This window comes from Haliotis asinina, chromosome 11 (genome assembly GCF_037392515.1).
Source record: "Haliotis asinina isolate JCU_RB_2024 chromosome 11, JCU_Hal_asi_v2, whole genome shotgun sequence".
NCBI classification, from domain to species: Eukaryota; Metazoa; Mollusca; class Gastropoda; order Lepetellida; family Haliotidae; genus Haliotis; species Haliotis asinina.
In genome coordinates, this window is record NC_090290.1 from 9,728,885 (window position 1) to 9,756,583 (window position 27,699).

At 42.3% G+C, this 27,699-nt stretch overlaps 2 protein-coding genes across 3 annotated transcripts in view; both read right to left on the reverse strand.

Annotated features, from left to right (window-relative positions):
- Nucleotides 1-1,821: 1,821 nt before the first annotated feature.
- On the reverse strand, nt 1,822-6,347 carry LOC137256496 (uncharacterized). The gene is made up of 4 exons (XM_067794332.1): nt 6,305-6,347; nt 5,536-5,683; nt 3,354-3,595; nt 1,822-2,033 (listed from the first exon to the last, which is right to left on the reverse strand). Exons 1-4 carry the CDS (start codon nt 6,345-6,347, stop codon nt 1,822-1,824), a joined length of 645 nt encoding a protein of 214 aa, XP_067650433.1.
- A 5,196-nt stretch (nt 6,348-11,543) lies between these two features.
- LOC137256312 (NACHT and WD repeat domain-containing protein 2-like) overlaps nt 11,544-27,699 on the reverse strand; it is a 53,342-nt gene continuing 37,186 nt past the window's right edge. Inside the window, exons 4-9 of one of the 2 annotated variants that reach the window (XM_067794071.1) lie at nt 23,402-23,605; nt 22,527-22,671; nt 21,456-21,850; nt 20,077-20,238; nt 17,520-18,703; nt 11,544-15,860 (exon numbers count right to left, since the gene is read on the reverse strand). In XM_067794071.1, coding sequence (XP_067650172.1) covers nt 13,274-15,860; nt 17,520-18,703; nt 20,077-20,238; nt 21,456-21,850; nt 22,527-22,671; nt 23,402-23,605 — 4,677 coding nt within the window. In that variant the 3' untranslated portion in view covers nt 11,544-13,273. Of the gene's footprint in view, nt 15,861-17,519; nt 18,704-20,076; nt 20,239-21,455; nt 21,851-22,526; nt 22,672-23,296; nt 23,606-27,699 lie in introns of those variants that run through there. The other variant, XM_067794072.1, reaches the window with a different exon arrangement.

Here is a 27,699-nt window from a genome sequence, read left to right on the forward strand (position 1 = left end):
TGCAGACTCGTACACACCTGAAACCCGTGAAGGTCCCGGGGTAGAATAGGCACTATTGCTGAGTGCGGCGTAAAACTAAACTCACTCACTCACTCGTATACATCTGAGACTGTATTCAGGCGTATTACGAAACAGATATATCCATAATCTTCATTCGAGCTCTTACCAAAGTCTATGCCCTTCAATAGATGGACCTGTGAGTCAAAACCACAAGCACGGCGAATACAGTAAAGAGTGGGACAAGATATCTTGCATGTGACTAGCGTTTGAAGATAATGTGCTACGCTGGACATCCACGCCGTCTAGTCAGTGTGGTCAGTCCAAATGATTGTAGAGTTTTCAGATGATGTTATAACTTTTTGTCGCTTTTACTTTAACGCGAGCGTTCCACTCTAAAAGCTCAGGGTTTTCTCATGCCTACAATTTTGCCTCATCATTTGTATCTTATTTATGTGGACAGTCTGGAACATAGACTGTTATGTTCTTGTAAGACGTGACAGTTTCAAGCTGTTGCTGTGCAGAGTGAGTGAGTGAGTTTAGTCTTAGTAATACCAGAATTCCAGCTAGATAATCGAGTCTGCAGCAGACAATCCAGTGATCAGCATCATGAGTTTCACTCTACGAAACTGGGATACACTGTGATTACACGATGTCATATAGAAAGTGGTCAAATGCAAGATATGTCATATTGGGGATTTAACTTATCTTAGTAAAGTACAAATTCTAGCACTTGGTTGAGTCCCATCCAGGATTCGAACCCGCACCCTCAGAGTCAGGTACCTAATCGCCAGCACACAAAGTCAGCCGCCTATCTCGCTCAGCCACCGAAGTCGCGGTGGTGGAAGTCGAGGGTGCGGGTTCGAATCCCGGATGGGACTCAACCAAAAGAGTACTAGAATTTGTACTTTAATAAGAAAGTGAAATCCCAAATATAACATATGTTGGGATACACTGGCATGTGTCAGCGAGCCTGACCACCCGATCGCTTTAGTCGCGTCTTTGGACGAAGCATGAGTTATTGAAGATTAATTTTAACGCGGAAATTCCCGTGTCCTTTGAAGAACGGACGTAGTGAAACCAATCAGCAACCAAGTGATACCTCAGGGGTTTTCCACCTGTCGGAGACACAGGCACAGTGTGGGTCGTGTCTGGTGGGGACGTATCACCCGCATCATGGTCCCTTGTCCCTTGTCCCGCGTCACGATGGCGTCTCCACTTTGTCAGAGACGTCATCCGCCCCTTCTGGTAATGGAGGTGACCGTTACCGTACTCAGTTATTAACAGAACTTCCCTGGTAACCTTGATCAAAAAGACTTGTGAGGGGATAGTTCGTAATCATAGGACAGGGTGGGGGTGGGGGGTGGCTAATTGTTAGAACTACGGCAGCTGCAAACAGGGACAACAGAACAGCTTTGTATGGTTATGAAAAGCCTTTATTTTGACACTGATTATGCAGTTAGCCTGTCTGAGAAAACAGGTGTATCCTACTACTAATGGTGTTGTTATTACGATTAAAGTGGCAGCAGAATGCGGGACAAGGGTAACACGATTCGAAAGGTTTGAATATGCAGAAGTTCGAGCAAGGTAGGCCATTGCACGAAGCAGTATTTAATCTATACCACTAACAATGAGATAACGTTTAATAACGTTTCCAACAAACAGTATGTCAATTATGCATCTTATGACTTTGTCGAAAACTATGTTCTAGAAACTATGATACGCCATACAGAGATTCGAACCTACAGTGTTAGGGTTCTGGCACGAGTAAGGGGGACAAATCTGCGCAGTAAAAGTTAATAATATCCATTAATATCCCGCTGATTAGATTCCTATCTTCAGCTGAGTGGTAGAGCACGTGGCGATGTTATAGGAGTAGATGCTACACTGTTGGTCGTTGTAAGTCATTCTGTCACACAAGTCCAATTCCATACACCTCGCAGCGCACTCTATAGGCGAGGCTGCGTCGACGACGGCGAGCAACGTCATGTCGGTGTAGTCGAGGCTGGGGACAACGTCGATGTAGTTTGATATACCTAACAGATTAGAACAAAGCATACCAGCTGAATATTAGTACTGCTCATCAGCACAGGATCCTTCCCCAAGAAAAAGTAAGTCAACTTGACATACTGAATATAGTTGCAATTACAAGCACGACGTCTCGCGCTTATGATTAAACGAATGACGCTGAGCTTCAACAAATCAAAACTAAGACTAACTAAGACATTTAGCGATAACAGAATCGACATTTCATGAGAAGAACGCTCTACAGTTTTTAACGTAATGCATGTACTTCCTATCTCAGAAGGGCTTGTTCTGGTTTAAAAGCATGAGAACATGATTAACACGACTGCTAATTGTATGTGTATGCATGCATGCAGTTTCTAAAGACCACTGACAGGCAAATCACGGATAAATCCCCAGGAACTTTTTTCTAGTATATATAAACTGCAGCACTTAGACAGGTACCTTCCACATGTCTGTATTTTGAGCAATGGTCTGTCTACTGAATACATGTGTTTCTATTAATTTAGCAGGTATCATAACACGAGGGACTATGGCCGTTAATTATCCCAACATTTTTCTATTCTATTCTGCGACGATAACAGACATGATATCAGTTAATCACTTCCTGATAGGTCAGAGTCACTCCTAATGTTTGAAATTGTAATTTATGTAATGCAATTATCAGACATGTTGTAGTTGATAATCAGAGTGAGTGAGTTTAGTTTTACTCTGCACTTAGCGATATTCCAGCTATATGGGGGCGGTCTGTAAATAATCGGGTCTGGACCAGACAACCCAGTGATCAACAGCATCAGCATCGACCTGCGCAACTGGGAACCGATGACAAGCATAGTCGCATTTTATGGCAAGTATGTGTTGCTGAGGGCCTATTCTACCCTGGGACCTTAACGGGTCTAATATTGATAGAACGTCATTACAGAGCATTATTAAAAAAATGCACGGATTTCCGAAAACCTATTCTACCCCGGATCATTAATGTTCGTTTGATAATCAGCAATAGGGGCGACTGGGGGTATGTGCGTGTATGATGGGTTTTGCGGTATTTCCATTATCATCTAGACTATGATCAGGGCACTCTCATCAAATATGTTCAAATATACCTCCGGTGTAATGACTACATATGGTCTTAGTTTCTAACCGTGACGTCATACCATTTTTAGCTCTTAGATGTAACAAATCGTTTAAAAACGAATTTTAAAAAGCTCATTACATCTGATTCACACCCATCATTACGCATTGACTAATTACTGGACCATTCGAACTAAATAAACAGTAAAACACAAAAAAGATGGAATTTGTCTGCGTTCAAGAAGCACGGTAATACGTACATCTTTCGCAAAGTGGAAAGAGGTCATCCGTACACTTAGTCGTTCTCCAGGTGTAGACATTAGTTGGTAACCATGACAACCGAACACAGATCTCACCACCATACATTTGATCCGGTTCATAAGAAACTCCAGTCCAGTCGGTGTAGTCTGCAACATCGCCATTCGGCCACTTAAACTGGCCACTGAAGACGTCGAATTCAAGAGCTATCCACGCATCCGTGTAGTTGCCAGAAACGATGTTGCTGCAATGTAGAACACTTACAGTGAGCTTTTTGCAGGCGCGTATATTCTCATACTCTGAAGCAATATGAACCCTATATATGTAAATCGCACAAAGTTTACAGTATCGAATTTCCTAGAAATCGGCGACACTTTAGACGCAGCCGTATGTTACTCTCATATCAGATTCGTTAAACGTGAGCTATAAGAATCATCCAAGTAAAATGTATGGAGCTTTGATTGTATGATCCCCAAGAAGCTAAGGTAGAAACCCGAGTGCACATTGATCCACTGACGGGGTTAATACTGCAGTGTGTGGAACATATACTATCCCCAAAAAGAAAAGCATAGACGAGAAAAATGTGGTATTTTCAAACATGTATAACTCGTCCACAAATACACTTGAGTTTATGAAATTTTACCCCAGCTTTTAAAAGACGGAAATGTATATACAACCAAGTGGATACTATTAGATATAAGTATTTAATAGGTAATTAATAGATTTGTAAAAATACAAATCGCCTCTGCGTGTCTCTTTTGGGATAGTATACTTTAGAGCGTTGTTCTGGAGTATTACCTGTGCGCAGAACTAATGCGTAGACTGTGGCATGGTGTGTTGTGCATGACGCTCACAATATCAATCACATGTTTGTATAAGCTAAGATACGAGAATTTACGAACCACTGTGATGTTAGTAATTGCGACGTTACACAACAAACAAACGATTATCATGCATTTCAGTATGTTTCGATCAGACTGAATTAATTAATGTCAAAAGTTGACGTTGATGGCCATTTAATTAGATTTTAGATCTAATTCAGAACAGGCATTGCTGTTAACTTCGTTTCGTTTCATTTGGTCCCACTCAAGAAATGACTTGTTGAGATCAGCCAACATCTCCTTATTTATAGTGTGTTCCTCGTCGGTCAGCCGAGGTCTCACTAATAGCCACGTGATTCTGTCAGTAATCATGGCTACTTTGTTTGAGGTTACTTGTTATAGTCACATCCCATTGATCATGTATCCCTTAGTCCCACTAGACATACAGGCCTTGCGGGATTACTTTAAACAACAACACTAACCTGTTGGGCGCAAATGTACATTCGTAACCGGGTTTAACCGGGCTATTCCAAAAGTCATCAAACTGTTACTGACATGAGGCCCTAACACATGTTACATACTGTGTGCGAAATAACTACCGGCCGTCTAGCCCGTGGCTAGAAAAAATCTACCCAGGCTAGTAAATCTCCAAGTCACTGTCTTGGCTAGTCGATGAATTTTCATTTCATTCTCACGCTTGTTAAGTTATTTTTAAACACTTTTATAAAATGCAAAATTTGTGGTCTGATAAACAATGGCATTTTAACTTTTACTCTAAACTGTTTGGCAAACATGTACCTCTATAATCTATTCCAAGGGTCATCAAAAGGTTGCTGATATGAGTCCTTCATGCTGGTAACGCAAGATTCTAAACACTGTTACCTGTAGTGTGCGAAACATATAGCCACTGGTCCCCTAGCCCGTGGCTAGTAAAAATTCCAATAAACCTCCAAGTCACTGGCTGGTGAATTATCATGAGGTCATTCTTTTCAATAAATGACTCTCTCCAGATTGTCAAGTTACTTTTAAGAACTTTATAATAATGTAAGTTTATGGTATGATAAATGTATATATATCCTACATTGAAATCGTGAGCTAGAGAATTATTGTGTGGGCTAGAAACTTTCAGGCATAGCTAACCCAACTTGCAAGCAAAACTTGGAGACTATTTCGCACACTGCTTACCCTGTATCAACTACATCACAATTGAATACCCATTTCGAAGATTGATGTATAGTGTATTTTTATGTTGCCAAAGTGATCTCAAACACAAGCATCTTAATTGTTGTTCAGTCCCTTTCACTAACAATGATGCAAATACGTTTGCCCTAAATGCGCGCGCATACCGAAACCAACCACCTACTCAAGGAGAAAGTCTTCAATAAACCTCATGGTCTCTGCATCTCGGATGGTGGCCAGACGATACCCGGACGTTGCGCACACTGCCTGCGCGGCAGTCTGATTGGTCTGGACATCAGAGACGAAGTAGCTGACTGAAAATGGCTGATGTGCTGAAACATGACCAATATACTCCTTACAGGTAAATCGGTTTTCAGTTTTGACTTTTATGTTTCGGGACGATTGCTAAATCCAGCTTAAGACCATATCCACTCATTGTGTTTCCAAGCAGAGACAGCAGAAACTCAAATAGAAGTAAAAGGTGTATATGTACAGGCACATACAACAAAGTCCACGACAATGTTTGTTAGTTTTTCCCTGACTAATTCCGCATTTTCAGGAGGCAACATTGTATTTTATCAAACCTTCTCGTTTCTAGCTCAACAGACACATTTTCTTTCCATGTAAAACCCCTTTAATTACATGCAGTAGAACGTCTTTCGTCGCATTTCCTGAAACCAAAACATTCACCTTTGGAGAGAAACTCACATCCTCTCCTCAACAATGTAACACATAAACACCACTTCCTTTTCCTCGGCAGTTCTTAGTCTAGAAACCCTGATTCCTATCTGGAACGAAGTCAAGCAAGGGTCCACGACAAATCACTTCATGAGATGATTGGTTGTAAATACAAAAAAGACCCCTAACCTGATGACACATTGATATGGGAGATAGATATCAAAGTTTTTCGATATCACGATTTTTGTATGGTAAGTGAAACAATAAGTCCTTACTGTGAAAAGCTAGCTCTTTCGGGCTGCTGTTAATGACGGTCATGTTATGTTCGCAAACACCTTTTGCCATCACGTATTTCAAGTAATCCACACGAAGAATTTCTTTTACTTTTGCCATGTGTGCCAAAATGTGTTCATTCTCAGGCATTCATGCATTTTATTCTATTTTTTCAGAAACTTTAAGATCAAGTGTATGATGCGTGAATATGTACGTTGTTTCACTACAACTGTAACCGACTAAAGCCTGCATCAAACAGAACAGTCCTCACACATTCAGCTGACACGCCATGATATTAATATAATACTGTCACGAGCACCGTTTGACCCAGTACTCTACACTTCACTCACTACAAGAAGTATCGCAGGAGCTCATGACATTCCAGAGACACTGCACCCGCAGACGTATCTGGTTCCGAACTACATTTCCTGAATATTGGGTGCACGGTATAAAACATTAGCTTTTATCCTTCTTAGGCTATCCTAATATGTTTTAGTCTCTGAATACATTATTCCCCTCTGTTGGAAGTCCTCTAGAAGAATACAATAACTATCATGGACGTGCAGTCAGATTTGCCTGAATACATGCTGCAAACAGACAAATATCACACTTATTAAGAGTATGCACGTGTAGGATACAGCCAGATATCACACTCTTTAAGATACGTACAAGCAGAATACAACCAAAATCACGCTGCCGTGCAGTAATGCAGTAAAAAATCAAATAAAAGCTATTATCTCAAAAAATAAATTTAGACAAATATATCCCGGTGTCTATGGCACAGTTCAAAGTTTTATGGAATGCATATGCTGCCTATAGCCAGAGAACACATATTTTGTGGTGTGCACTTGCAGTGAACAACCAAATATCACACTTTTTATGCTATGCAGTTAATTCACACTCCCGTGAAGTTTTAGCCACTTGCTCGAAGTGTTGTGACGGTGAAACAAATGTTACCTTCAATGTGTTGAAATGTAAATAGACAGAACGTCCATCCCGCAAGCCACATGGTCTCAGCAAAACTCCTTGTCTCAGACCTAGTCCGCCACAAATTGGCTTAGACTTGGTATATATCCACAAAACTATTGCTTGTGGCAACCTATTGATGGCAATACAGAGTATGCCTTTTGTCACCTGTAAAGAGACACCAGCATCCATGTCAACACAAGCCACGTGGATCGGGAACTACCTTCTGCAATTTCTTCACTTTGGATTTACAAGAGGTGAAGAACCTATATTGACAAACGGAAACTTTGTATTGAAATTCCATTGCGGTTCATATCATAGATAATCGATTGCTGATGAAGCATCTTCAGCAGACGCTACTATTCCCAGAAGTATCAATACCTTGGACAGTGACAACTTAAATGAATAAACACGGCCCAGTGTCATACGCTATTTGAAAGGCTAGAATTTATCACAAATTGTCAAGCATTCAATCAATAATACCTATTTCCTTCTACTGCAATATTTTGGCAATGCCACGGGAGATAGCCTATGACAGGGAAAATCCATCTTCAGGAATTCATGTTGAACGTTAGAGAACATATAGGTTATCGAGTGATCCGGCATGGTGGATGCGTGTCATCGTACCCCATGTACACCAATGTTGCTACTGTAAGTGAAAAATATTTAAAGACTGCAATCACAAACTTGAAATGCTGTTAAACAGCAAAAAAATAAATACAACCTTAGACAACACAAGACTCGATGTCACACGTGAACTGTGAATAAAATTCGTAAACGTCGACAAGTTTAGTTTCATATTGCTCTTGTGAAGTGAGAAAACTGTGTTTGAAAGAACAAAATGTACATATTAATCGTAAATATTGTGGTTGGTGTACGACATTAACACCAGATGTCGGTTGGTTGGGGTTTAACGCCATCGCCAAGTCTCGATTTGGTCAGTGGTAATGTCATTGTTTTGAGTAAGGGCCCAACGCAACAATATGGTATTGGGTAACTTCAGTCCAGAATAGTCTCAAAGTTTCATGGATGACTTTCTAACCTCTGATAATAGAATAGTCTACAATAGTCTCATATTAATGGATTTATACCATAGCCATGGACCATTTCAAGTCTCACAGTAATAGATGGTCTCGTAGTCTGAGACATCTTCAATGTTTGATGGTCAAGAACTGTGCCACGGTCATGAATTATCACACGGAAATTAGAGGCATCAATAGTTTCACACTCTTGGATTGAGTCATGATCGATAATATTCACACAGTCATGGGCAATATCATGGTCCAATCTGTTATGCTGGTCTTGATCCTATTACTGGATAATCTCAAATAATTAGTATACATATATTATTGTATTATTGTAGTTGTGTCACAGTCAGTTGATGGCGATGCTGATAGTCACAGGGTCTTGGATATTGTCATTCTGCTATAGACCAAGTACGTGAAAAGTCTCATTTTTTGGACTCTGTCTTGGGGTCTCAAACTTTGGAGTTTCAAATTCTTAAACAATCCAACAGTCATGGACAATCTCAGAGTCTTGGATATGGTCGTATTCTTGCCGATCTTCCTTGATAGTGTCATAATTTGTTTGCTGTGTTCGTGGTCTTGTTGACAAAGCGTCCGTGTTGAAATCAGGAAGAATGTGGGTCGGTACTTGGTGGCGCCATACCATATCTGTTATGTATGTTTGTTTGTTGTTTAAAGCACATTGAGCAATAGTCCATCAATATAACGGAGGCTGATAAAGTACTTCAAGGTAGTGGCTGGCTCACTTATAATTCGTTGGTGTACAGTATCCATGACAATAAGCCGCTGTAGCATAGCTCGCCACTTTTACTATCGTCTCCGTCATGCCTGTGGCTTTGACCTCGAGGTCCATCCATGGTACACCCTGAACATACCCAGGGTGTCCTGGAAATAGATGCTTTCAAACTTCTCTGGAATAAACCAATATACCTGACACGAATTCCAGCCAACAAACCTGATCTTGTCCTTTTTGATAAAACCAATGAAATTATTTATATCATAGAATTTCCTGTCCCTTTTGACAGCAATGTCATTGGCAAGATTCAGGAAAAGCATGGTAAATATGGGGACCTCGCCTTTGAAATGTCTCGCTTGCATCCCAAGGACACTGTCATCTGGCTCCCCATTGTTCTCAGTGCCCTTGGTTTGGTACCTCCTGATCTCTTGGCGCAGATCTGGAGAGTGCCCGGATTGTCCACCGGGGCACAGCCCTTCTAACAATCTGCGTAATGCAGAAGGCTGCTGTTTTGGGGAGCTTTCATTTTCTCCGGAACGTTCTTGGTGGGTTCGACTAGGCAGTGTTTCCTGGGAGAAGCCCCATTCGCTGTCTGGGCTGCGTATAGAGAGAGCGCGGTCCCTGAGCTGATGATGAGCTTTACCAGCCTGACTGTGCCAGGATCACCCAAACGCTCTCTGCTGCATATCTATCTTAATCTGTAAAATATAACATGAAAAACAACAACAACAACAACACACACACACACACACACACACACACACACACACACACACACACACACACACATATATATATATATATATATATATATATACACACTAATGCGTTATTTCCGTATTGAGAGCGACGCTAAACCATTTCCAATGTCTGATGATATGACGAGGAAGACGGATAGCAGAATGGTGAAGTGCGTCGAAAGTGTAGGTTGACTGGTGACTGCCGCCGTGATGATGCGTAAATAGTCAAACAAAACACTGCGGCTGGAACCACAACAATTCAGTCACTCTCTGATAAAGTGGAAGGTTCTTAAATTTGACATTTGGTTTGTCCCATTATCTTGGATAGTCTCCAAGTAGTGGGGATTCTGAAAGACTCGATCATTTCGAGGTCTTTGATACCTATATCTTCACAAATAGTCTCTTAATCTTGATTTGACTTTTATTCTAGTCTACATGCCTTCTAACATAAGGCATACCAGTTGCTAGTAAAGAGACATTAAAGTGAGCAACACAATTGAAGGCTTGACCACACTACTCTAGTGTAATATAGCACACTATCAAAGTTTGTTTGAGACAATCGATAGATGTTCCTTGACCCCAGTCTCTACATAAAAATCACATTGAAAAGGATATTGGCAGAATTGAACTGCACGTGTCTGCTGGTGTGAGCTGTTAATCAATTAGGGTTGATATGTTCGATTAACAATAGCACATAGCAATGCAGTTGAGATACAATATGGCTGCTTCTGAAGTAATGATGCCCGGTGTTAGTAGTCTATCATATTAAATACTACGTATCTACCATGTAACCTTGTAAATTGTTTCCTGTGATATTTTGTGTCTTCTCTATCACACCAAAGGAAGTAACTGGTTTTACTGAGCTTCCAGTTGCGTTTACTATATATGAATATGTAAACAATCATTTATGGTACAGATACCCTTCGGTGTACGAGAGATTCTTGCAACATATGTCATATTTGGGATTTCACTTTCTTAGTAAAGTACAAATTCTAGTACTTTTTTCGGTTGAGTCCCATCCGGGATTCGAACCCGCACCCTCAGAGTCAGGCACCTAATCGCCAGCACACAAAGTCAGCCGCCTAGCCCGCTCAGCCACCGCGACTTCCGCGAGATTCTTAATGTTCCAAGAGTCATTTCCAAAACTCAGTGTCTATTTCTGTTATAGTTCCATGTATGTCTGTCATTGAATGGCCGTCATATGGTCGTGTACGTCCGTCACATCTCCGATAATATCATTCATATTTCAGTGAATGTCTGTTATATCTCTGTGTACGTCTGTCAAATCTTCGAGAATGTCGGTCGTATTTCAGTGAATGTCTGCTATATTTTTGTGAATCTTCGAGAATGTCTGTCAAAATCTCCCGGTATGTCGACCGTATTTCAGTGAATATGTATTATATCTCTGTGTACGTCTGTCAAATCTTCGAGAGTGTCGGTCGTTTGTCAGTGAATGACTGTTATATCTCCGTGTATGTCCGTCAAATCTCCGTGTATGTCGCATCAGTCGTCCGTCGTATCAGTTTGCATGGCCATCGTAGGTCGTCTATGTCGGTTAGTTTCAGTATACATTCCATAGTATTTCGATGCATATCTCCGTATATGTGCCGTATCTACGTGTTTGTCCATGATATCGTGTATTGAGCAAAGCATGACCACCGCTGAAAATGTTCGTATCTTTCTGGATCGTATTCATCATCTGTCTATATCCGTATTTAACACAATTTGCCAACTTCCCCTGCCTCGTCTCTGTATGTGTAAAGAAACAATACCCTTTTCTTTTACATCAGTTTTATTGCCCTGTGATGTGTACATTACCATTTCCTTTAGCATTTAAGCTGAAAATACATTCATAACGATCCTAAGGTAACAACAAATTGAGTATTTGTTCTTCGTATATGTTTCCAATCGTTTTTATAACCATTAGCTACGGCGACCCCAAGAATGGGCTCAGAGATATTGTGCCCACTGTCACAGTAGCATTGATGAAATGCTAATTTCAACTGTGCCCACGCGTCAATGGGTTTCTGGGAAGATCGCACAGTCAAAAGAGGTTTCAAAATAAACATGTTGAGAATCTCTCTTGAAAGCAGTTAACCCTCGATTGAGTGCTGATCCCTAATACGATAATGAATGGTATTACTGAAATGGAGAATATAATGAATCTTCAAGGCTTACACAGACAATAACCTCTTTCGTTGAAGATCATGGATGACTTGAAACGGAGGTAACAACAAGAGAAGTTTGTTCTGTTCCTCAGTTTAGGGCTTGTTTATAGCAGTGACTGAAATAGGTCTTCCAGTAACAGACATCACAGAAGCAGTCGTCCCCCTTGTCTTCTTCTAAGCCCCCCAAATATTGTTTGGTAAACACACATAAAATGGAACAACGTAAAAGAAATGGAGAGCAAATACTCAATTTGTTGACATTGTACCTCTTTTGTAAACTTTACATGACGTGCTGGTTGACAACGGTAAATATGCTACTCAGAAATGTAAATGGTATAAAAATTTCATGTATCCTTGCCAGGGGTTGAGTAGTATATAATGGTGTCTGCTGATAGTACTGGACGTCACCAGGCTGGTCCAACCTTCACGTCATCGTTATAAGAGAAAGAAAAGGAATCAAATATTCCATAAAAGTATAAGTGGTATCTGCCCGCCCGTGACCCCAAGTGTCAATCCATACCTGTTAGTTCGGCAAACCTGATGACTATTTATGTTCTCCTCATTGAGACAGATGTCTCCATTCTGTGAAAATGCTAATACCTCTACACTGATCTAGCTGGTTCCATGCCAAGTCTAATATTTGTGAATGCTAAAATGTGTAACAAAGAACATCCGATATATCGAATACTTCATTCGGAGAATGCTGAAGAATATCATTGTATCCACATCGATAGCTTAACTAAAAGGCTGGATTGATGCGGACTCTACACACATATCTAAATGGCTAACGTCCTCAAACAATGAAGTGAAAATGAAGTTTCACAGAGTTGTGCCTCTTTACTGCCTGGTGACTTCAAAATCCCTTGAAGGCGAGGTTTGGTGCATCTTGACTACAAGATTCAATATGTGGACGGACACAGTACACAAGGTATTAAGGATAGAGCTGCATCTAATCCTCTCAAGGTTAATGTGATGTGTTATTATACACTATCGGCCTTTGAGTGTTTCTGCTGGCAGAGGTTAGGCAGTTCACTACACATTCCATTGGCTTGCCCTCTTAAACATCTAAGTGTAGTGTTATTTTGTTGCTAGTAAATGCACCATGCCCAACAGCCAACACGGTTTGTAGTCAAAGTAAAGAAAGCCTCGAAGGGTGGGGCACCTTTAAGATGATGGTCCTGAACAAAAGTGACTAGATCAAGTAGGACCAAGGAAACAAAAAATGAAAATAATATAAAAGGTATGGACGGAGGCATGGGAATGGTGTGTATGGAGAGTTAGGTGGAAGAAAAATAAACATCTACTGGCCCATTATCCTAGAGATTCCTCCGCTTCCCTAAGAAATGACACATGCTCGTGACTTTTGAGCTCCCCTTGCTTTCGCCACAAACCTTGCTACCTGCAGAGCAGTGCCTATGGTAGTCTTAGCCTGAAACACATCCCCATTTGCAGCTCCTCTGCCGTTGGATGCTTTGTGTAGTTGTCGACTTGGCAGTGATTTGATTAGTTCCTGACTGCTTTCCTCCCCTGGGTCTGCTAGTGTCAGGACAGTCAGACTCCCATCCACAGCACTGATCACAAGACTGGAGCCCATCTCATCCCCAACCATACACTTAACATCAGCAGAAGCCTTAAAATTGGCCACCATCTTGCAATCCGACACTCGGAACACTCTGATTGTTCTTCGTCCAGAATGGTAATAGACTACATGTTTGTCGTTCTTTGTGAACATGACCTTAATTGAAAACACCCCCTCTGCTACTTTAGGGATCATAGTTTTCACGGTCTTTCCTGTCCGCACTTCAATGAGCTGTAAACCACCTCGGGGAGGAGCATAGAGACCAATCTTCCCGTTCTGAGTGGCACATCCGTTCCATCCCTTCACAGATCGAACCAGAGTCTTCTTCTTTAAGTCCAGAATGTTCCCCTTGTCGGGATCAATCACAGCTATCTGGTTCTGATCATGAGGCATTGCCACCAGGTGGGAGTATTCAACGTAATTGTTATATTTCAGCTGCAGATTGTACAGATGTGTTCCAGTTTTAGCATGGTAGGCACCAATCACATCCCCACTCTTGTCACTCGCTGGAACTGCTAGAAATAGTCCATCTTTCGTCAGGACGGGCTGTCTGTACTTTTTGACATTGTATTCAAATTTGTACACATCGTCCACCTCTGGAATTGAAAAACAAGAGCAAACTCCTTTTCCAACTGCGGATTTAGCAACTGCAATAACTCTTGTGTCTTCCTCGTTTAGTTGTACCATCTGAACATCTCCCAACTGAATTGTCTTGAAAGCCTTCTCCTTTTCAACATCCCAGAACACAAGGCTGCCTGATTCCGCTGAAATGATGTAGGCGCCATCATCGGTACACACTGCATGGGTAACTATAGCACTTCTGGAATTGCTGGCAAATGCCTTTACCAGCCGACCAGTCTCGGTGTTCCACACAGCAACCAGATTCCGTGTAGTCGTGACACAGATCCCAGCCTTGGGGCACAGATGTATTGTTTCAATGGGTTTCTCAAGTCTGTCAATGGTATGAACCTCTTCCAGGATCTTGTCAAAGTTCCACACCTTAATGGTTTTATCCATTGAAGATGATATGACAACATTGCACCCAACATGAACAGCCGTCAAGGCGATGATTCGACCAAAATGACCATCCAGGGTTTTTACCAGATTACCCTGTTTCACATCCCATACATAAATGTTCTTCCGCACTCCAGCAACAACGAACTGGTTCCCTTTGGTGAACACGACCATGCTTGTCAGCTGGTTCTTGGTTGGTATGTTTCTTGTTCCTGGGGGCAGTTTGAGTTCTCGGACCTTGTCTGTTTTGAGATCCCATAACTTATATCCAAGAGCCGATGTTGCTATCAAGTAGTTTTCTTCCTCTGTGAGGGTCAAAGCAAACACCTGGTCTGTGTTATCTCCAAGAGTCCTGTCATACTTCCAAACACTTTCCTCACGCTTGTACACAGCAACTGCATTGTCGCTGATCTCGATGCAAGCATAAAGAGTCTTCTTATCCGCAGTTATGGCTATTGCACTGTGAAACTCAAACGGATCAATGGACCTATCCTGAACCTCTAGCGCCATATCATTGTCATCTTCAGTCCCACTTTTAAGGATCAAATAGTTCTTGTCATCTTCGGCAAATGTAACCTTAAGAAGTCTCATCTTCAACTCAGACTCAAACCGTCCAACAAGTTTTCCTTCAATGGTGTAGAGATGCCACTGGTTCTGAATCCAAATTGCAATGTGAGTATTTGACACGGTAGTGCCATCAACAGTCTGTGTGTTATCCCCAGTGACTGGTGTGATGACGGAGAACTCTCCAGTTTTGATGGAACATACAACCACTTGGTTATTGTTTGTGTGGCTAACTGCGTACTTGTCATTGGGAGATATAGATATTGAAGACATGATCCCAGAAACACCAACAGCGATGTTCCGAAACACGACTCCAGTCGACAGGTCCCAGATAATGATCTTGTTGGAAGCAGTGACAAGGTACTTAGCATCTGACGTGACGGCTATTCCGTAAGGTGCGAAGGCGTGCCCTTCCAGTGAGTATTGTAACGGACCACTTGGCGTGTGGAGACAGTGAAACGCAGGTACCAGGGCGCAGTTTGGGAGACCGTCAGTGTCACACTGTTCAATCAGACTTCTGATCTTGGGATTATGTGCATAATAAGGGAGCAGTCTCCCTGTAATCTGAGGGCCCAGCATGCTTGGGTAGTGGTTCAAGATGGAGCTAGACAGTCGAATGGCGTCGGCGATGAGTTTGACGTCTTTGTCGTACACATGCTCCAGAAGGTCCTCAAAGTCTGCCAGAACACTCTGTAGTGGCATGGAGCTCAGTTTGGCGTGGAGCCAGTTGTAGTTGAACAGAACAGTCTCGTACAAATCATCATATCTGCAAATATAGAGCAAACATTCATAAGGTTACAAAGCCAGTACATGTATTGTATTTTCATTCATAAGTCTGACACGTAAGGCCAAAAGGTCACTTTTGAATTTTCAATACTCTTTCTAGAATTTACTGATACAAAAAGCCACAGTGCTACATGGAGCTCATCAGAAGCAATCGTTTGGTAGTGTCACCGCTACTATACGATTACAGTCTGTAGCTTTCATATTCGCGCATCAGACCTAAGGCCTAGGTTTCACTTCTCACATGTTTACAACATATCGTTACCACATGTTGCTGGTATACCATACCACTGGTTTTATATTATTCAACTACAATTTGTTATCAAATGAAAATTATCCTCAAGACCAATCCGCTGTGTTGTGGCCTAAACAACATAGACACAAAATACGGACGTTACTTACTGTACACCGAGACATGTATTTATACGTTATGAGGCTGAGGTGCCAGGTATTGTATTGTACTGGTGATTTTGTGTCACTGAATATATAATATAAAAGGTTGTCAGAATGCTTGAAGCATCAGTAAAATGCCCAAACCCACCCGCTATGTTGGTATAATACGTTCCAACGCAGCTGAATCGTTACGGTGGTACGTGTGAGTGACAGATGCGTGTATGTTTTTACCAGGTGTGAACGAGATGAGAGGTCTGTGTAATGTACTGACAGGTGATTTACTTGCTGTTAAACCATACACATCATATATCATGAAATCTATAAATCTTCCAGACATACAAACACATTTGCTATCAACAAAATGTATGAGAACACCCTAAAATCTGATGGTAGTACATAAACCTAAATGCGGTGAAGTCGTTCATACTGTGTTTTGTCTAAGTTGTTTCAAAGGCATTTAGAAGTTGGAGGAATCAAACTAAAAGTGCTTTATGGTTCAACTTCTTTATTCTACAAGGTCACAACGTTACTTACCCAATGCATGGAACCACCTTATCCTCAGTAACTAATCTTTATCCAAACATCTTTACCTGTAACGCGTTAACCTAATCAACACAAGCCTGCACACCAATCAGTTGAAGCCTGGACATAAATAGAAGCCTGTACATCTATCAATTGAAGCCTGTACATCAATTAATAGAAACCTGTATATCTTGTTACCTATTGTTATCAGTCTACTGTTATGTCTATATATACTGCAACCCTTTAGTTTTACCCTCACTTCACCTGAAGAAGAGACTAGAATCTGTCTCGAAACGTTGTGACCTTGTAGAATAAAGAAGTTGAACCATAAAGCACTTTTAGTTAGTGTGTTTTGTCTGCTTAATGGGCACTTTAAACGACATATTAAAACATGCAGTGAAGTAACTGATTCAGTATTCGATGAAACTGAGAGCAAAAACAAGGGTGCTGACACACACGAGCACCATGTTTCAGTCAAACACTCAAACACAACAGCTTATTTCATGTGGAAGACAGATGAATTGGTACACACATAAGTACAGGTTCTCCTTCAGCGTATTCTCTTATTTGCTTTGTGTAGTTTCTGGAACTTGTCTGATAGCTGGAGGCAAGTAACTACCAACCAATCATTTGTGTGGTTATACAAGGTGGTGCCTTTGAACAGATGAATATTGCTAACCACGGTGTAAAGCAAAGTTCGCTCACTAGATTCTTCTTGACAACTTACCTGTGAGACCTAATCAGATGGAACGGCAGCTCATTAAGTTTTCTAAGATTATATCTTGTCACCTGTCCCTCCTTGTTGTAGAACACAAGTGGCTGCACCGGTACCTTTCTGTCGCTTTCGCCTTTCGTTTCATCCAGGAAGAACCTCTGTCTCTGCAACTCGGAGTATTCGTAAGGCTTCGGCCTTCCCCTTCCCCACGTCCCCAGGAAGTAGTCCGCCATCTCGGAATGCATTGCACTTACAAAGTTGAGGTTCTTGAAATACCTCTCCCTGGCTGCATCGATGAACTGGCGATGGTACCAAAATACAACATTGACACCATCGGCCTCCCGTTCGCTGAGATAGCCGGGTAGGTCGCCTCTGATGCGAGTCCAGAGTAGAGGTGGGATGCGTCGAACTGGGGGCAGATGGTACTGATACACGTCGTTCAGGACTTTATCGTCCAGAGACAACATGTCCTCCAGTTCCGCTTCAGAGAGCCCGCTCTTGGAGGCTGTGATGTACCCAAGAGCGTGGGACACAAGGGTCTTTCCGTGCTGATTCTCGATCTTCTCGTAGAGTTTCATGATGCTTTCGTGAATAGAACTACAGAGAGTTGTGAGTTTCGGATTTGTGTAGCTCTTCCAGCGGCAGATCTCATCAAACACAAGCTTAACGAACAGAGGTAGATTGCACTTTGTGATTGCCGCATTTACGATGCGCCACTGACTCTCTGTGACGGTTCTGTTGATGGTCTTCAACCATGCCTTCAGAATCGTGCTGCTGAGATTCTCACCCAATGGAAGCACGGGCACAAAGTTGTCCTCGTCATCAATCATGATCTTCAGGGTTTCAAGGAGGTTGTAGTAGTTTGGGAGCGTTGACACGATAATTTTAACATGAGGGGGAAGAAGTGCTGGCAGCCAAGTCAACGTGTGGGCACCGTACGCCCCTGACAGCTGGTCCAGCGAGTCGAGGAACATCACTATGGGCCTGTTCTCTGGAGTCAGGGACAGCAGCTTCTTCAGGTGTTGACCAAGGGGAGCTAACTCTTCTGGTATTTCGTCAAGCGGTTCCCCTAGGAGGTATGCCACCTGGTTACACAGGCTATTGAGGAGGGGCATGATGGTGGAACTTCCGGGGGTCGTTCCCAGGAACCGTAGGATCATGATGGGGGACTTGTCTTCGGAGAACCAGCTCTTCACCTGTGACACAACCGAGAAATTACTTACGGCCAAAAAAAAAACGGAAAATGTTACGATGCAGTAAAACGTTGAACCGTGAATTCTTATCTTCTGCACGTGCAACTACAAAGAATAATGTTGTGATTTATACGTTTTTATCTTTGACATGTAAGAGACCAGTTTTGTATCTACTCAGTTTCTGTTAGGATTCTGTCTATATTTAATAGTATATATTGATATATATTGATCTGCGATCAATAACCCAGTTAATCCCATCAAGCACAAACGTGGTGGGTGGGCACTTTCTTCTTTTCTCTTTTAAGACTAGTTATCAGTTCTTTAGTTGGAAGCATTAAATTAGTGACATTGTGACTGTCAGGACAATGAATAGAACAGAATGATGTTAGGTCCCTGCTGCAGCTGGAAAAAATAAGAATATAAATATCAGCATTTATTTTTAGCTGAATGTAATACCCTTTGCTGTGTAAAAACAATATAAAGATGAGTATTTACATTTTACTACTCTACAATATGAAACGTTTAGAACCGATTACGCATCAATGCTGAACAAGTTTCAAAGTTGTTGCCTTCAGATATTCAAGCGTGGTCAAACATTTCAAAGAGGCCGTGGGCAACAAAAGCAGCAACTTTTCCACCCGTCGTGCATTCAAACAACTCTCTGACACCGAAACGCATGCCTATATGTGTCATCGCTTATATGTCTAGGCGATATGTGTCGCATGCCCATGTGTCATCGCCTATATGTCTAGGCGATGTGTGTCGCATGCCTATATGTGTCATCGCCTATATGTTTAGGCGATGTGTCGCATGCCTATATGTGTCATCGCCTATATGTCTAGGCGATATGTGTCGCATGCCCATATGTGTCATCGCCTATATGTCTAGGCGATGTGTCGCATGCCTATATGTGTCATCGCCTATATGTCTAGACGATGTGTGTTGCATGCATATGTGTCATTGCCTATATGCTTAGGCGATGTGTCGCATGCCTATGTGTGTCATCGCCTATATGTCTAGGCGATGTGTCGCATGCCTATATGTGTCATCGCCTATATGTTTAGGCGATGTGTCGCATGCCTATATGTGTCATCGCCTATATGTCTAGGCGATGTGTGTCGCATGCCTATATGTGTCATCGTATGCGTAGACTGATGCTCATGATGTCAGTCACTGGAATGTCTGGTCCAAACTGGACTATTTACAGTCTGCCCCATGTACCAATGCTGAGTATGTCGTGAAACAACAAGCCAACCTAACCGATATTATACATTTGGGGGGGGGGGGGGGGGGGGGGGGGCACTACATTAAGCAGAAATGACATGTGGATCTACTCTTAATCGGAACTTGCGGGTGACCACGTGTTTTACACCCACCTGACTGGCCCCCTTCGCCATAAGGGAGGTCTTGCCACATCCACTCTCCCCACATAGCACCAGGGGCATCTTGGACGGCCCGGTGACGTACTGGTGGATCTTGTCTACGACTTCCTCACGACCTCGGAACACCGTGCAGAACATCCGGCACGCATGCATGTGCTCAAAAAAAACCAAAAACAACTGGTTGTCAGCGAAAGCTTGTTAAGATTCTGATAAAAAAAAGTTGGCTGCATAAATGACAAAAGTAATTTTTGCTCGAGTCTTATTACGTGCGGGCTAGACATACTTGCCTGCGATTAATTATACAATAATTGCAGTTTGATGGCATCAATTGCGTTTTTTTAGAGTTTGTTCAGATTAAATCCTTTTAGGTCACATCTAGCTCGATTTACAGAGAAGTTTAGGGACACAGATCCTCATTGTTGTATGTTTCAACCAATTCTGAAGAGTATTCACAATATGCCTGTGTTTAACTTGTGGTCGTTGAATACAAAATTATGCATGCACTAAGTTTTCAAAATAGGACTTGACCAAATAATTAATGAAAACGTTAAAACTAACATTAAATACACTCGCTAAATCACTGCAGCCGAAAACCCGCAGGTACAAGATATCAAATGCATCATTCGGTTGGGTTTTGTAATCTTAGCAAACCATCAAACATGGGTGTTCCTTTGTCGCCGCACATGAGAATATCCAGGTTAGACCGTCCTTATCATTTTTAGCGACTAACGGTATTGGTGGTGGGCTTGCCTGCCTGTCAGACACATGTCATCGTATTCTAATTGCGTAGATCGGTGCTCATGCTGTTGATCAATGGATTGTTCTTCTCCAGGCTGGTGCTATATAGCTGGAATATTGCTGAGTGCGGCGTAAAAATAAACTCGCTCATTCATCCTTTGTCAATGGTAGTTTGATGGTCTGACGAGGAAAGCCGCGCATGACCATGCTAGTACAGACATACGACAGGAATGGCCTCTCGTTGATCTCACCTGTAAAGACTCAGACCTCCCGTTGATCTCACCTGTAAAGACTCAGACCTCCCGTTGATCTCACCTGTTAAGACTCAGCCCTCCCGTTGATCTCACCGGTAAATACTCAGACCTCATGTTAATCTCACCTGTATAGACTCAGACCTCATGTTGATCTCACCAGTAAAGACTCAGACCTCATGTTGATCTCACCTGTAAAGACTCAGACCTCCTGTTGATCTCACCTGTATAGACTCAGACCTCATGTTGATCTCACCTGTAAAGACTCAGACCTCCTGTTGATCTCACCTGTTATGACTCAGACCTCTTGTTGATCTCACCTGTAAAGACTCAGACGTGATGTTGATCTCACCTGTAAAGAGTCAGACCTCCTGTTGATCTCACCTGTAAAGACTCAGTATAGATGACATCACCAGAGAGCATCTGATGCTTGGACATAGCTTTGTCCACGAGACGGATGATGTTCTCATAGAAGTGGTCAGTAAACTGGTCGAAGTAATCCTTGTGGGTTTCGCTGTCGATGCCGTCCTTCCCACTCCACTCCACCACAAAGCGGGCGATGTTGGACGCCGCCAGGACTTTGGGGATCTTCTCATCACGAAGAATCTTCAGGAACTTCTGGGCTTCGCCGTCTACATTGCGGGAGGCAAAGTCGACAAACTTGCCCGCGATACGGAGAAGGGTGGTGTTGATGTTGGAGATGTCGCGGATGTATGCAAGGCAGTGTTCTTCTACATCTCTCGCCTTAAGAATGCCGCGCTCGATCTCCCTCTCGGTGACTAAAACAGGAGTAATAGTGGTGGAAACTCTCCGCTCTACACGACACCTCGCAGAAACTCCTTATCAGTGGATGAATTACGCCATCTTTAGATATTTTATGATGCTTCAATTGTTTCGTGATTGCACAACTGTAAAGGCACTGATCGATAGCGTGCACATGCAAGAAAGCACACAGATACACAATTATGAATTCATATCAACATAAGCACGTAGCATGTGAAAAGCCATATTATGATCTTCGTCACGAATATGATAACAATGCCATGGAGACACTGAAAAGGACTGCAGCTTTATCTATAATCTTCTTTCCTGGTTCTAAGTATGGTTGTTTATCAATACCAATTGTGCAATCCATCATGTCACGCGTCTATGTCAGGCCTTGTATTGTTCAAAGATATTGTCAAAACAATGCTTAATGGAAACAAGTGGGTTGAATGTAAGGCTGATTTGAACATTGTTTCAGCTTTATCATTATGTTTCAGCCTGAGGTTGGCGGACATTAGTACTGACGCTGGAGTGACGCTTTTACAATTTTACCGACTTCCCCGAAAATGAACATTTTACTGACTAAAACTCAAAATCAGGACGCATGTGGGATCAAAACCTATCGATATCCTGACACAGGTAAGGGGCGTAAATCTGTACAGCAGTACTGATTGTGTGTGCCAGAGTTACCAGACATGAAGTAGTTGTGCATCTGTTCTCGGTCAATCTTCTTGGTGATGAACAGGACCTGGGCTGCTTTCCTGATAATGCGTTGTAGCTTGCCGAACGTCTCCCACCACGTCGACTGGTCCTGCTCCTGTAGTCGGGGATGTCGCTACACACACAAAATGTGGACGTTCATTAAGGCTATGGTGTCGTGTACACATTTACACCTGGTGTCCGGATGATAGTGTTGCCAGTGGCAACAAACTGGCCTTTCCGGTAAAGGGATATTAGTATGTGTCTTCTGGCAGATGTTCTCACCAATATTTGTTGGAACACTCGCTGAGGCTAGCGAACTAACGGGAACTAACGGAGAACAACGAGATTTACCAGGGCTGAAGTGAACTATAATGGAGAAAACGAGGAGTAAAGGGAACTAGCGGAGAATACTGGATGAGCTAACGTGAACTATAGTGGAAAAAACGAGAACTAACGAGAACTAGGCGAGAATAGCGAGATCTACGAAGCCTGAAGTGAGCTGTAATGGAGAAAACGAGGACTAACGGGAACTAGCGGAGAGCAACAAAGGCCAACGAAGGATGAAGGGAACTATAACGGAGATATCGGGATAAAGCGGAAACTATCAAAGATCAGACGGGGTCTATCGCGGAGTCGGGAGATAGTCGGGGGACTGCCACGTTCTGTCGAACATCACTGGTAACAATTCACGAAATACGATATAACAAAATTCGTGAATACTGCAACATTCAAACACATTCATAGAGGAAAAGAAGTACCTCCAACATCAACTAAAATTTCTTTGTTGTAATTCGCATGTTTGCGAGCAACATTATCAACATAATTGTGGCATTAAGGATGTAAACATGGAACTGACTGGATACCTTGTTGTTGAAGTTTGTAAGGATGGAGCTGATTGGCTGAAGTATATACACAGGCGGCACGGAGTTCTCGTCCACCTTGTACCACGTGTCAAACAGCTCGAGCTCGCTCTGCACGTTCTTTGCCACTTCCCGCAGCATGAGAAACTCGCTTGCTGGTATATGGGTCGGAAGGGGGCGGTATCCATACTTTTGGCCGAGGAACACCTGCGGCAGAAAAATACAAATAAAAATAAATTATATTGGTGGGCTTATTAAGTTTACTACCTAACGCTGCAAATCCTAGTATTGTACTTGTAAATGCTCGAATTTTAGTCAGAACAAAACACGGGTAGTTCTAACCATGAACACAGATCCAAGCAAATTGCAAGGTCCCACAGTCAGCCAGGTCGCCAGGTCACAAACTCGTCCAGGTCACACAGTCGGTTAGGTCACACAATCCGTCTGGTCACACAATCGGAGTGGTCACACAATTGCCCAGGTCACCCAGGTCACAAAATCGATCAGGTCACACAATCGCCCACGTCACAAACACGGGCTGGTCACACAATCGGCCAGGGTTTGTAGCAATATATCGGATCACTGGCACTAGTGGATGCCTCCTCCGATCGAGGCGTATTGAGTCCTGATTTGCAAAATGATCTTAAAACATCGTGCTGTTACTTTGCATTGGTGGAATGCATTATGTTCACTTCCTAACAAAGACACATGCCAAATATGAAAGCGGCTTTGTACGTTTAACGCTTTGGTGAAACCAGGTGGCGCTGACAACCGATCGTTTCGCCTCATTCTATGGTCTGTTTGTAATGAAAACCTCCCGATGAATTTCACTCTAAAAACAAAAACATTAATCACCTGCAACGAAATTACGATTGCGAATCCTCGTAACTTTAATGTGCCAGTTGAACATTAAAATTTACGAATTCTATTCGACTTAGGATAAAGGTTGTTTCACAAGCCATCACAGAATCCAATCGCTGTTAATGGGGTATGCACTGTAGCTGAAACAGTGAACAAATGCACGTGAGGTACGTGATGAGCATTAATGTAGACCAATCCTACTTGTTCTCGGTGTTTCATTTAAAATATGCATACCACATTGTAATACAAACAAATAGTAGATATTTCTGAAACAACTTTTATCCTAAAAATTTTTCTCAGGCTGTTTTAGCAATACTGCAGCAATACAATGACAGGGGGCACCAGAAATAAGCTTCACACGTTGTACCTATGTCGGAGTCGAACCTGGATCTTTAACGTGACGAGAGAACGCTTGAACCACTAGGCTACCCCACCGCGCGAGTATACCGAGCGTTGTGCATCGCTGTGGAAATCGTGATGCATGAGCTCGAAGTGGAGGCGATTCATTAAGACTATGTTCTTCACAGAAAGATGCGTAACATTTCTCAATATTTCTTATGAACTTAACATAAAGAAATTCAATTTTCGTTCAGTTACTGCACAAACAAACGCAAATATGACCCACAAAATGATGTTGACAATACGTCCCTCTAGCAATACCAGGAAACTATTGACAACACGTCAGCATGAACACCGAAGCTGTTGACAATGCGTCAACATGAACCTCGTAAAGCTGTTGACAATACGTCAGCAAAGACGTCAAGCAGCTATGGACAATACGTCACCATGACGACGGAAAGTTCTTGACAGTACGTCAGCACAAACGTTCTGACAGCACTGACAATACGTCCGTTTCAACAGTAAAAAGTTGTTAACAATATATGTACGCCAGTATATAAGAGAGATCGTCCTTGGCAATACGTTGGGTTCATGTAACATCATATAGAGTTCATGTAACATGATATAGACTGTGCGTTGAGTTTACTGACTGTTACATGTCCTTCCATGTACAAATGCACGTTCACATTACAAAGACGAGTCATTAACTTCGATATCGCATATCACACTAGTTGTTTCGTTGTCGCCGAAGCTAGGGCAAGAAGCTGACGTGACACTCTGAAAGGTCTTCGTGACAAACGGCCATCTATTCTGCCGGTCACAGATGCCATTCGTTCAGCTCTCATTGTGTCATTTTCATCTACGTCCCGGACCTACGCACCGCACCGGCCTTGTATCAAAACTTCCCCGGGGGAATACAGTATAGAAACGACAAAAAGGTCCAGAGTGATCATGGATTCTCGTAGCCGACGCGGCCATCAGTCAGACATGTCCCTAAGCTATGCAGGTCGTAGGATGCAAGTTAATGCTAGTCATGACTTGTGACTAGGAGTATCACCGTGTCCCCGTTTCCGAGATCGAGACTGTTCGTATTATCAATCAGTGGATTACCAGCTCCAGGTCACAGCAGCCAGGTGTAACACTATAACAGTCTATTTATATTGCGCATTTATCTATGCACTGCATGCTCAAAGCATGAACCCTTGTCAATCTGTTGCCTGCCAGGCGCTCAACGTTCAAATACAGACTATCATGGTATTATGTCAGGTAGCCAATCTTATTGTTGGGTGAACAGGGGCAATTTTGAACAATCTCAGTTGCCTAAGGTGATACCACATGCGACACAGGTGTCTTGTTGTGGGGGCAGGACTGAAGTCCTAAAAACTCTCAGGAGTCAGGCTGCCGAACACAGGACCACACACCACCACTTTAAACAATATTATTACTTGATTGATTGATTGATTGATGACACAAATCAAAATTCATTCAAACAATAAACAGACATTACTCCACACAATGACGGTCATATCTGCCCACCATTACAGAACACGAATATGACACTCGCACAATTAACGCTGAACCAGACAAGCCTTCACATGTTCATAGGTCTCCATTTCTATCCAGCGATGTCGAAAATACGTTAAAACAAGTATCTATTTTCTGTTGAACTGTTTCAAGAGCCTTTATCAAATACACTTAATTGCCTCGCGGGAGACGGTGATATGATTCACAAATGATCGACCAACACTTTCCTACCCCCTGCAGATGAATATAAGCATCTGTATTTTTGTTATTGCGGTCGACCAGTCACTTCCTGGCCATACTCCAATGACTCTAGTCGTGTTCTGTACGACAACCGTTTACGGGTCTTTACACTCACTCTGAAGTCCAAGTGAACTTACTTAATAAAGTTGGTGAGCGTTTGATCACGTTTCACTTAAGCCAATTTCGTTGTTCATAACAACTAATTACTTATTGATTTCCTTATAAGGGCAGTGACAGATATGAACGAAATAAGAATAAGCTAATTACATGTTTTGTTCCCGACTTGTGACTCTGGGTACAATTAGGACAGCATGCAGGTCATTAACGGAGCCGTCAGGGTACACTCTTGAGGAACAATTAAGTTCCGTGGACCTGAAAGCTTATTATTGTTTGTTCTCCCTGTGTGGAGTTTTGACATGCTGATGCAGATCAATAGTCACCGATATGGTACGAGTTAGGGATCGCTTGTCCTGGCATGTGGTGTAGGGTTTCTTTTTAATGTTTCGTGCCTGGTAGGAATGCGAGCCAACTGTTTATAAACTGAATTGATTCCTGTTTGGAACCTGGGCCCCGTTCCTCAAAGCGATCGTATGAATCGCCAAGATGACCGTTACTCCCATACTTTAACATACACGTACGACTGTCGTAAAGCTACGATCGCTCCGAGGAACGGAGCCAAGGCCCTAGATTTGATTTTCGACGTCCTCTTAGCGCTAAGGTAGTCGTAAGTCAATGTTAATGTATTGCTTTTACGACTGTCTTAGCGCTACGAGAGTCTCGAAAATCGAGACCTTGGCTATTTGAGACATTGTGCTAAGGGGCAGACAGTTTCATGCATGGGTTCTTTTACTTGTTCGTTGAGAAATATGGCTATTATGACGTCACTGACTCGAGAAAATGTCAAAGGTTTTAGGATTTGGGGAAGATGTGAATCTCACTACGCACCTTCGATAGGGGTAGCCCGACATGTCGTTGTGCTTTAATATGCGCTTGACATGTCATATGAATCATAATCAGTTTTGGGAGTTCTTCAACGTCTCTGCCTCTATTGCCATTCTATTGTCCTAAACTAAACTGAAGACAAGTTCCTTGTTCTACTCATCTGTGGTAAATATTTTGAAATAAGAAAAATTCCCCCAAGAATCGAAACCTTTCTTCGTAACAACATAAATTATTTAATAATATTAAGTACATTCCTCTTCGCTGTATTTAAACTAAGAAGTAATGGCACCTTACACTTAATTAACCTTGGATTGAATTCGTTATTCTGTTAATGATTCTATACTAACTTCTGCATTTATACACATCATTATATGTGTGCTCTGAATACAGTTTGC